The sequence below is a fragment of the Hypomesus nipponensis genome, chromosome 18, assembly GCF_054491055.1.
Source record: "Hypomesus nipponensis isolate SF chromosome 18, ASM5449105v1, whole genome shotgun sequence".
NCBI lineage: Eukaryota > Metazoa > Chordata > Actinopteri > Osmeriformes > Osmeridae > Hypomesus > Hypomesus nipponensis.
Window position 1 is genome coordinate 9157703 of NC_140378.1, and position 10605 is coordinate 9168307.

General features: G+C 40.2%; 2 protein-coding genes across 3 annotated transcripts; both read right to left on the reverse strand.

The window, feature by feature from the left end:
* Nucleotides 1-921: 921 nt before the first annotated feature.
* LOC146251942 (proteasomal ubiquitin receptor ADRM1-like) lies at nt 922-4810 on the reverse strand. 2 transcript variants are annotated; one of them, XM_084679399.1, is made up of 10 exons: nt 4724-4810; nt 4119-4344; nt 3897-4013; nt 3644-3767; nt 3419-3505; nt 3206-3287; nt 2391-2629; nt 2084-2241; nt 1874-1976; nt 922-1693 (listed from the first exon to the last, which is right to left on the reverse strand). In XM_084679399.1, the coding sequence occupies exons 2-10, from the start codon at nt 4326-4328 to the stop codon at nt 1590-1592; spliced, it is 1224 nt and encodes a 407-aa protein (XP_084535525.1). In that variant the 5' UTR covers nt 4329-4344; nt 4724-4810; the 3' UTR covers nt 922-1589. The 2 variants fall into 2 exon arrangements, with proteins under 2 accessions (XP_084535525.1, XP_084535526.1); XM_084679400.1 differs by having other exon boundaries at nt 4119-4347; nt 4724-4790.
* A 156-nt stretch (nt 4811-4966) lies between these two features.
* Nucleotides 4967-10224, reverse strand: LOC146251943 (oxysterol-binding protein-related protein 2-like). The gene is made up of 14 exons (XM_084679398.1): nt 10112-10224; nt 9803-9929; nt 9428-9539; nt 9269-9344; nt 9028-9162; nt 8837-8934; nt 8546-8728; nt 8355-8462; nt 8179-8268; nt 7941-8067; nt 7380-7499; nt 7128-7251; nt 6949-7039; nt 4967-6845 (listed from the first exon to the last, which is right to left on the reverse strand). Exons 2-14 carry the CDS (start codon nt 9837-9839, stop codon nt 6743-6745), a joined length of 1404 nt encoding a protein of 467 aa, XP_084535524.1. The 5' UTR covers nt 9840-9929; nt 10112-10224; the 3' UTR covers nt 4967-6742.
* Nucleotides 10225-10605: the final 381 nt, after the last annotated feature.

Here is a 10605-nt window from a genome sequence, read left to right on the forward strand (position 1 = left end):
TATTTCAAAGTAGCAAAAAAGTATTGGAGTCGTAGTTTACAAAGCGGAGCTCTGGAGTCCAGGGTTCGAAAAGGGGGGGGGCTTGGGGGGTTAACCCCCCTAATTAAGACTTGGATCCCCCCCAAAAGAGGTAAAAACAACAGGTCAGGGGGGTCGATACATTTATATATCGTTCTTACACGTTATCGTAATTATTACTTTACACCCTGGAGAAGAAGCTGACCCGCCCCATTATCGTGTATAATTCACACTCTTTCTAACCAAACTAAACTAGTCTTTCTAAGATTAACAAGCGTTTGGCGGAGAGCAGAGAGACAATATTTATGAAATTATGTGAAGGTGATGTCCCACATCTCACAAGACCAAATGTAACTTTTAAGTTAAAATAAACTATTTAAAATGTGGATACGAACCCAGGTTGTTGTGGTACTGCACCAGCATGTCTGAAAGAGCATGTCCACTAACCCAGTGATTAATTTAGGTTTTCTGACACCCCAACAACTTTAGTACAATGTCAAAAAAAAAATTGAGTGGAGATTATGATCCCTGATAGCTTAGTCGTTAAAGGATGTGGGCTACTGTGTGAGGAGTCTTGTGTTCAAATCTGGCTGAAGGATTTTCTTAGTTAAATTTTTGCTCTTGGACTGATAAAAGGTATCGTGGGTACAGGGGTACCGTGTATGGCAGTAGACTCGATGGTACACATGCTGAGCCACAGAGGTTTCCTGCAAAGTAACTTTCTACAAGATGGTGTAATTGCCCTTGTGACACCACTAAATGCCAAAGGACAACGTACGTTTTGTTTCTGCTAATGCCAAGTTATAAAAAAGAATACTCTGCCTTCTAAACATACTTACAAAACAAGTGAAAGTTTGCTGAAGGATTTCTAAGAACTTGTTCACAAAATACAGTGACAATAAGTAGAATTTTCTTGAATAGAATAATATTTATTTCAGCAACACAGATAAATATTAAACAGGCATGTACAGCTTACCATCTATTAGGGGTGGGAATCTTTTGGTAGCTCGATTTTTAATCAAATTGCCATTCAATATATGCTTACATAAAATAAATTGTGAATTGATGTGAATCACTAGAAGACTGAACTGCGATTCATATGTGAATCGATTTTTTTCCCCACCCCTAGTACTTAGTGCTGAATTAAATTAAATTAGGTTACAAATGTAATTTCTTTATCTGTAAATTAAATTGCTTTTTCAATGACTGAATTCATTGAAATACAAATATTTTTTCAGAATTTCTTTGATTTTAATATATTTTTGCTGATGCGTTGTGTGGCTCTTAAATTTCAATCTTTATGGTCTTAAAATGTTTTAATAAGGTAATTACTTTGACTTACTGAAACCTGCAGGAACCCTGCATACATTGACTGTTTTTATATTTTAAAAGCTGCATTAGCTTTGTGCACATTAGAAATTAATAAATACAACAGGCAGTGTATTTCATACCTCTAGATGCAAGATGTCATTACGTTATAGGAATTGTATATTCCACTACCTTTTATAATGGTATTTCTTAATAACAGCCAGTAAATAGGTCAACAGCAGTCAATTCTAGAAGAAAAGTTCCTAATCCAGACTCATGTCTTCGTCATCATCTTTCTTGTCTTTGGATTCATCTTCCTGGTCAGACTTGGTATCGGTTTCCATGGCTTTGGCGAAAGCTTCCACATCTGTGACAGGAAAATATTTAGAACACCGCAATTAATTTCTGGAGTCTGAGGACAATATCATTGGTAGTGTTGTATTTGTACAAGCTGGGGGACTGTACAAAATTTGTGTTTTTCTTCAACAATGAATCATACATTAAAACAAGGTCCCTGTGTGAATGGTCATCATAGCAGGACACTAACCTCCTTTGTTGGCTGCATCAACGGCCTCAGCAGGCAGGCCAAACTGGTTCATTAAGGGGCCCAACTGCCCTGATGCCAGAGCACTGCTGAACATACTCATAGACTAATATAGACAAAAAATAGATTTAATAGTGACTCATGACATTTAATAAAGAAGACGTTAAGAAGCACGTATAGAAAGTGCAGCATGTAATGCACACGCTGCTGTACCTGCTGAAACTGCGGGGAGGTGATGGTGTTGTGGAGCTCGTCTGGACTCTGCAGCAGAGCCTCTCCCGAGGGCAGGAAGGGCAGCAGCCTCTGCTGCACCTCAGTGTTGGCCAGGATAGGAGCCATGACCTCAGGAGTCACAACACTGGCCAGGTCCACTGGAGACAACACACATCAGACAGCTCAAAACACGAAAAGACTGGTGTCAGTTAAACAACACTACTTTCTGGTGGTCTACTGAAAACTGAACAGCAATTACTGTTCCTAGGCTAACAATCTAACATTCCTGTGAGCAGGGGCTCCTCACCTCCCTGCCCAGAGGAGGGAACGTTCATGGTTGCCAGGATGCTCTGCAGGTCGCTCAGCTGGATGGCCTGAGTGGGGCTGGAGGCGCCAGCTGAGAGAGGAGGGACAACAGGAGAGGAGGGACTGCTGGTGGGAGAGGCTGCTGAGGTAGCAGACGGGGTGATGGGTGTCGTTGGTACCTGGGATGAACCAAGTCTGGTGGCAGCAGATGTGGAGGTGGGACTTACTGCTGAAGTTGGACTAAAAGTGAGAAAGATCAATGTAATCAGGAGTGAAGAGGTCTGTCCTCAACCACTGATCAGTTAACAATAACTAAAGATTACAACTAATGATTAATTTATTACTTTTATACTGTTTGGAATGCTCTGAATATAATAAACAAAGTTTGAACTATACCCTGCTTTATTAGCTCATGAGAACATGGAACATCAGGGCCATTTCTAGGAGCCCCATCTAAGCCTAAACAAAAGCTATCTAGCATGCAGCGTCCTCTTTCTGTTCTTGCAAAGGCTATGTTGATTATCACCCCCTGAAGTTACTTGTGAGTAAAAAAATAAACATAATGTGATACTATTTAACTGCCCTTCATTCCTGTATTCACTGTCCAGTCCTCTGAGATGCTCAACTTGAGTGTATCAGACACCTGCACCTTATAAATCTATATTAAATATGTTGATTTTGTCTTGAACTTGTACTTGGCAATTCACTTCATTGACTTGGTACTTTCACAGCAATTGGGTACTATCTAATACGTCTTTAGGATTCATGGGTTTCAAAGCTAAAACGTTATTTTGTCAGAAATGGCATTGTTAGTACCTTGTAGAAGAGTTGCTGGCTGAGGAAGCCCCACTGCCCAGGAGACTGGCCAGGCCTGGTCCCGCCAAGGCCCCGAGGCCACCTACAGACACAATTGGAAGCTGTGTTAACCTTGTAAGTCACATACTGGTGGCCAAGAGAAACTCAGGCCCTAGATGTGTCATCTTCTAATTAACATATTCCTTAATCCACTTTGTACTTAGCCTGACATACCAAGACCACCTAATCCAGTCGGTCCGATAAGCTGCATTAGTTGGTTGTGACTCATGTTACCAAGCAGGCTCTGCAGACCACCCTCACCTGTAGCCCACAATGGAAGACATTTTTACTGTTAAGTGGATCTCACTTTAAAAGATTAATCTTTCAATATAAATCTAACCAATGGATATAAGGCTAATATCTATAGTTGGGTGTGAGGGTTTGGAAATGGAACCTTACCACCCAGAGCAGATAACTCATGCCCTCCACTGCCCCCACTGCCCAGCGCTCCAGGCATGGGTGGGTTGTTCAGATACTCATTCACTTTACGGCAGTACTCCTCATCCTTATCAGTCTTAGGCTCCTGCATGGATGACAGGAAGAGTCAACTACTTTAAACAGATACTTTAAAACACCTTTTCTATCTCACACAGAAATACAATAGTTGTATGATTTACAGTTGATCCAACAAAAGGATGAATGACATACACACCTGCATCCAAAAGAACAGTCTCTTGGAGCCAGCTTTGAACTTCAGGACAAACACACGACCAGTAGTGCACTGGTTGACCCTCTTGAACTCACAATCGTCTGGGAAGATGATCAGGTCCTAAAGTAGGACAGTACACAGATCATTTGTACAACAGAACGGTCAGAGAGAAAGGATGGGGAGGGTGACAATAGTAAGAGGAGAGAAACTGAGATGGCCACTGACATCATCCACATTTCCAGTTGTGCGATCCTTCCAACAGAAATGGATGAGAGAGTCATCCGTCTGCTGGATGTAGACCTGCCCCTTGCGTTTGTCCGGGGTCACCGTGCTGCCTTTCAGGGTCATCTTTCCAGCCCGAAACTCCACTAGGTATTTGCTGGAGGACCCGCGAGAGCCTGACACCAGACTGGGAAATAGAGCTCCCGAAGACATGGTGACAAGTAGAAATCTGCTTACGGGGAAGAGTAAGACACATCACCAAGCTAGCTAGCTATATTTTGCTATATTTGTATGCACTGGCTTGTTGGCAGGCAGTTCATTAAGAAGCTGATATGCGGTTTCATGTTGACTTAGAAATAAATTCTACCTAGATATTACTTTTACTTTGATATACATACAATAATCATGGTACAGTAAACGATGTTTGTTAGCTGACAGTACAGTAGTAACTATTATCACTGTCTAGCTGGCTAGCGTGTAGCACCATAATAAGCTTAGCTTGGTCGACAGTCTCTCTCCTCACCAGTATAATGTGACACACAACAATTCGAAATTTACCTAGTGCTATCAGTCAAATACACTATTTATTAGGATGATTTTTAGCTTACTTTTTGTTGAAACCTGGTGATTGTTTTCCACAGCTCTGAGGGTAACGTCTAACAGTAATGTCTAAGATTTCGGTGATTGGTCAGGTGCCACCCCTAAGTATTTCCCTGATTGGACAGAAGAATCGTCAATGCTGACTGATTTTTGATCTTCAAGTTTGGTAGACGAGCATGAAAGGATAAAAATGAATAACGTCAGTATGCACATCAACTTCAATTTACATTAAGATAAATAATACACTCATGGTCAACTCATAATTTATTAAATAATTATTTTTTGCAAATGGCCTACACATTACAGTATAATGGGGTGAGTCATATTTATGTATATTTTCTGGATGTGCAGTAGCTAATGTAGGATTCTGTCTAGACACAATGTAAAACAAACATTAACATGTAAGGACAAAAAAAAGGATGAATAAATGAATACAGACGTGTAAACATATCAAAATATTGACACCAAATTATAATATGACAAAAAGGCATGGGACCCAATGATTTGACGATCAATCTTTGACCAACTGCTGCCATAAAATATTTAACCCCAGTATCTCAAAGTGAGGGAGAGAAGCAAGCTGCACATTATTTAATGAGAATAAGTATTCTAATGTAACCTTTAGCTATACAATAAATAATGATTGACAAAAATAAGTGAGCATCTCGACTGATCACATTAGTGTGGTATCTGTTTACATTTATAAAGAGAAAACATTCAGTCTGACAGGTGCAGGCAGTCAGGAAATATTTAGTATGCACAGACAAAATTGCTAAATGTAAAATTCAGGGAAGAACATGCATAGGGTTTACCTTATTTCACATTTCTGGATTATATTAAAGACAGACAAATGGTGGTTGTTTGTTTGCATAGAATTATAATGTGTGACATGGAAAAGCATTCTGTTTCATTTCCACAAAATGATGTTCTGGTATTGACCACATTAACACAGTGCTTCACTTTTGAGAAAGTGTGAAAGATCTGGAATATTGCTTTGCAAATATTACAATTGTTATTATCCTGATCCTACAATGAAACAATGCTTTGGTGCCCATATCCCAGTCAAGCAGGGATCCAGCTAACAGCAGAGGGCTCCAGACAGAACAGGAATGAGAACAATGCATACAGTTCTCTGTATCCAATCTGGGTGAAACCATGCATTACATTTAATTATTCTGTCTGTCTGTCTGGTATGATCACCATCATCATGATGCTCAGTCCTGTGGCAATGCAGCATACAGTACTTGTATAGCTTTTGTTGTATGGCTTTAGTTAGTGTAAATTATCTTGGGGACCATGCATGCACCCAACTGTTATGCATATCTTAGCTAGTGTCAACAATGTAATTTACACACATTATTTGTTGGTTTACTTTGTAAGTAAACATTGTTATAAGCAGCTTTCATTTCTAGTCATCTAGTTACAAGAAAATAACAATCAAGTTTGTGGCATTGCAGGGGTGGTTTAGTGCTAAAATACAAGTCTAATATTCACACACACACTCATATATAAAAGTAGTGTAAATAACCCCTGATAGTTCATTGTACCGTCTGAGTGTGGTACATTTATAGATGTAGGAAATGGTTGAGTTATTTTTAACTCTTCCTTCTGGTTTACAGATCGTTTCAGACCAGAGCATAGTATTCCACAGTATTATTGTCATCACTCTGGACTTCACATTATTGGATGGTTCACAAAATCAATAAATGTAATTCCTAAGATGAGAAACATGGTATAGTATTTTATAGGTCATGGTCATTTGAATTTGTTAATTCAGTTAGACTGACCTGAGGAGTCAAAATCAAAGTAAAAAAGGACATCCTTCAAACTATATGTGACAGAACAGTAGCCTACTTTGCAAACTGCAAATAGATTATTAATGTTGGACGTATTAATTTCTATATTCCAGTATTTCAAAACCTCCAATGGTTATATTCTGAAACAACATGGTTCATAAATGATTAATATTATCTTATTAATCCAACATAAGAGGTAGTAGAGACTCCTCTGGTCACTCCTTAAACACATCAATATATATCAGGACAGTCAGTGTACTTCCTATCAAAGTATCCACCTGTGTAGAGCCAGTCCTGGGCCCCTGTGTGAGAATTGGTTCCCAACCGGAACCACCTATGAGACAGTAGTGGAAAAGCAAATGTGAGCAATGTTGAAGGCACCCTATTACATCATATGAAACCTACTTTCTAAGAGGCGCTTGTTAAGCCAAACAAACCTGGTAGACCACTCGTCTTCATCCTTGGAACGTTCCTTACGTGCTGTTCTCTGTTTCTCCTCCAGCCTGTCCTTCTCTACACTTGCTGTGTCTACAAAGGTATATAGGGTCAGCCCTTACCAAATGTCCACATACATATGTGTTTGTATATGCATGAGTGTTACTGTGCCTGTCATTACCCATGTCTCCATTCTCCATGGCTCTGATGTCAGGTCGTAGACGGCAGTCTGTGGGAGCCAGTAGCCTCTGCATGTTAGGCTCCATCTCATTCAAGGTCATGGCAAATGCAGTGAAATTATACATCTACCCAACAAAGAAACATCAGTGTTTAAACTGAGAAGGTTGTATTACAGACATAAAGAAGTACATTGTGATTGTTGAATGTCAAGTGAGAGATGAATGAGTGATAATAGTGTGTGGGTGTGTTGTACCTGGGCTGACTGAGCAGGCTGTGGGTTCATTCTCCATAACAAGGCACTTCCTGGTATCACAGTCACCGTCTCCTGAGCCTCCGGCATGTCATCTGCATCATCACCTTCCGCACTTTGCTCCTACACACGCCCAAAGTGTACATCACTATGCATGTTCACAAACTACATTGAGCGAAATACATTTACACAAAAAGCCACCACATACTCAACACACCTTTCTCAATGACTAATGCAAGCCATTATGGAGGATACTGGCATTACTAAAATGAGCACTATACAATAGACACCGAAGTTACAACTGCAGTACAGTAGCATGCTATAGCTACCATCAAATATATACGTTTACCTTACCTCACACTAAGCCACTGCAAGGTTTCATGAAAAAAAGAGATCCCATTTGAGAAAATGCAAAATAAACTGAAAACGTTTCTTTCTCTTATTTGACGAACTCTAAATCATGTCTTGCACTCCATTCAGTTTCAAGTATTTAACTGTCAATCATATTAAACCATTCAAAAATTAACAATTTGCTCAATCATCTGGGAAGTATTGGTGAATCACCTGCTTCTGCTTCTTAGAATCCCCCCCGGCCTTTTTCTCTGCCTTCCTGGCGGCTTCATAGATCTTAGAGTCCACACTGTACATACATTCCGTCCACTTCCCATAGATCACACGCTGTTTCTTCTTTCTGGTCAAAATATGACAACAAAAAAAAGATTAACAATCAGATATGTTATAGTAGGTCCATGATGAATGTGAACCTCTATCTTCCTAATGACTCATGACTGTGTTCTCTAACCTCTTGTCCTGAATGTGTCCCTCCACTCTGTGTAGTTCCTTCCCAAACATGCCACATGGTTTGAAGTTCAAAATACACTTATCTCCTGTGCTGGTGAAACAAATACAAAATATCATGTTAATATGGACCGAAACAAATATCCTAAATATTATTTTGTACACTCAACGTGAGCTTACCTGTGGTTTACTATTTCCACAGTTCCATACTGTTCAATCCAAAGTTTTCCCAGAATTATGTTGTGTACACAGCACAAAGGATTTGTCCATGTATATACCTCTTTATGTCTGCAATAAAGTAGAAGACCAGTCACCAGTTTGGCCGGCAGTCACTTATAATCCAATCAAATCTTTTAACACATTTAACTCACTTGAGTAGCTCCAAAGTCATAGTGCCTTTGGGCTCTGCCTCAACACTCTTGCCCCAAAATTTGAGCTTGGGGTAGATGGAGCCATGAAATTTAAATTCCTGCTTCAAAGACTCAGCATGGAAGGCACTAATAGGTGGGTGGTGGCTAACTTGCTCTGAAATCAACCTGTAGTCTTCCTCATCCCTAGAAAAAGAAGCAGCCAATGAAAAACACATACCCACACATCAGACACATACCCACACATCAGTGAAACTGATAATTTAGATAAAGTTGACATTTATTCTACAATACCGTGTAAGCTCATAGGTCTCTCCCAATAAGGGATTGAATGGCTTTCCAGTTCTGTCCCACTGAGATGCCACAGCGGACACCGCGAAAGCAGCTACCACCTGGCAGCGAGGACAAAGGGAAGTGCATAAGGGCCCGATAACATGACACCAGCTGGTGAACAGTACAAGTCTGCTACATCTGTTCATCTCTACCTGCATGCGCTCTATGGAGTCTGATAAGGCACAGGCTTCGTGGATGAGATGAGTATGTTCCATGTACTCTGAGATTCTTTGGAGGAAGCTAAGAGGCTCATTGAACACGATGGGCATTGCTATCTTGGACAGTTCCTGTAACCCAAAGCAATGTACATTCAAATAAATAGGGTAATAACATGATGACTGCCTGAACTTTGTAAATATTCCTCATAAAGTAAATAATGTCCACATGACTTACCATGCCAATGCATTTCTTCAGTATGCTCCACACACTGAAGTTATTTCTGGATATCATTGGGGCTGGGAGTACTTTCCTAAAACAAACAGAGATTGAACATGTTTATTACCTACAATGAAACAAGGTGGCCTAATTGTGACCATTCTCTGGCAACCTCACCTGCGCTCCCAAACTCCATTCTCCTGGGGAGGGCTGCCATTGGCCGGCTGCTTGCTGTCAAACACTATGGCATCTTTATAACTCACCTCACAGGAATCATCTGATTCCAAACCTGTGATGTGGGGAACAGGCCTAATGACGCTACACTTGTAAGCCGCTATACTTGTAAACGTAAACAAAGATGATTACTATGTAGGCCTGTACAAGCCTAACCTCAAAGTGTCAAAAATATGATGATTAAGCCATAATGCAAAAAACATGTATACAATTCTTATTTCAGTTATTACGTTATTTTTTTATAATGTTATCAGTCACAATGAACAACCAGTCTCGTGGGGTCGCCTCTGTTCATATCACAGTAAAAGCTTGTCTCACCCGTCTCGGCGTCGAAGAACTCTTCCTCGCTGTTCATGCTGTACAGTAATACGGGTCACTCAAAAGTCATGCTTCTCTTTGCTTGGTACTACCTGCACCACAGTTTCCATCCAAACATCACAGAACCCTGTAGGATGAAAAATGTCACAATGTATCAGGCCAGCTAGTGGCTTAAGCTTGTAGCCAAATAGCTTGCTAGCTACAATAACGTCAACTAACAACTGAGTATTGGACGACAACAGCTTCGTATTAAAAGCGATAAGTACTGCAATAAAAATAACTTCACATAGATTATTACAATGAAATAACCTTCGAGTCAAAGTCCAAATATATTGCTGTGGCTACGAAACATCAACAATCTGGAAATAAACCGCTTGATTAGAGGGGGAGGGCGGAAGTGGGCGGTAAGGACGATGTTATTGATAGGTCTGTCATCCTATGAATTTCCAAATTGTGGGATTTGAACGCAAGCGCTTATAAAAATACAATAAAACAAACATAGACTATAGCAATATACTTATTTTTGTGAGACAAAAGGTTATGCAGCTATTTAAGACAGAGTCCAGAGCTGTCTTTAGTGTGCGTTAGTGGATGGGATGACTGACTCCAGGATGGACAATTAGGAAAGAGGCATTTTTTGTCACGCCTACCATTTTGCCCAATCAGAGTTAGACTCGGTACTGATGGTGTTGCTCTGAGGTAGCTGTCAGAGCAAGGTACTGAAAAAGGCTTGCCAGAGGCGCGTGTTATTTATAAATGCTTCGTAAATCTCAAGTAACATGATATAGCCCAACTGAAGACTG

Bases quoted from the DNA above. Each gene is read 5' to 3' on its own strand.
- LOC146251943 (XM_084679398.1), bottom strand. From the start codon at position 9,839: ATGAACAGCGAGGAAGAGTTCTTCGACGCCGAGACGG. The intron at 9,163-9,268 runs GTAAGTCATGTG...TTTGGGTTACAG, and splicing joins TGAAGAAATGCATTGGCATG to GAACTGTCCAAGATAGCAAT. The intron at 8,463-8,545 runs GTGAGTTAAATG...ACTTTATTGCAG, and splicing joins ATGACTTTGGAGCTACTCAA to ACATAAAGAGGTATATACAT.
- LOC146251942 (XM_084679399.1), bottom strand. From the start codon at position 4,328: ATGTCTTCGGGAGCTCTATTTCCCAGTCTGGTGTCAGGCTCTCGCGGG. The intron at 3,506-3,643 runs GTAAGGTTCCAT...TGTGGGCTACAG, and splicing joins TGAGTTATCTGCTCTGGGTG to GTGAGGGTGGTCTGCAGAGC. The intron at 1,977-2,083 runs GTACAGCAGCGT...TGTCTATATTAG, and splicing joins CCTCCCCGCAGTTTCAGCAG to TCTATGAGTATGTTCAGCAG.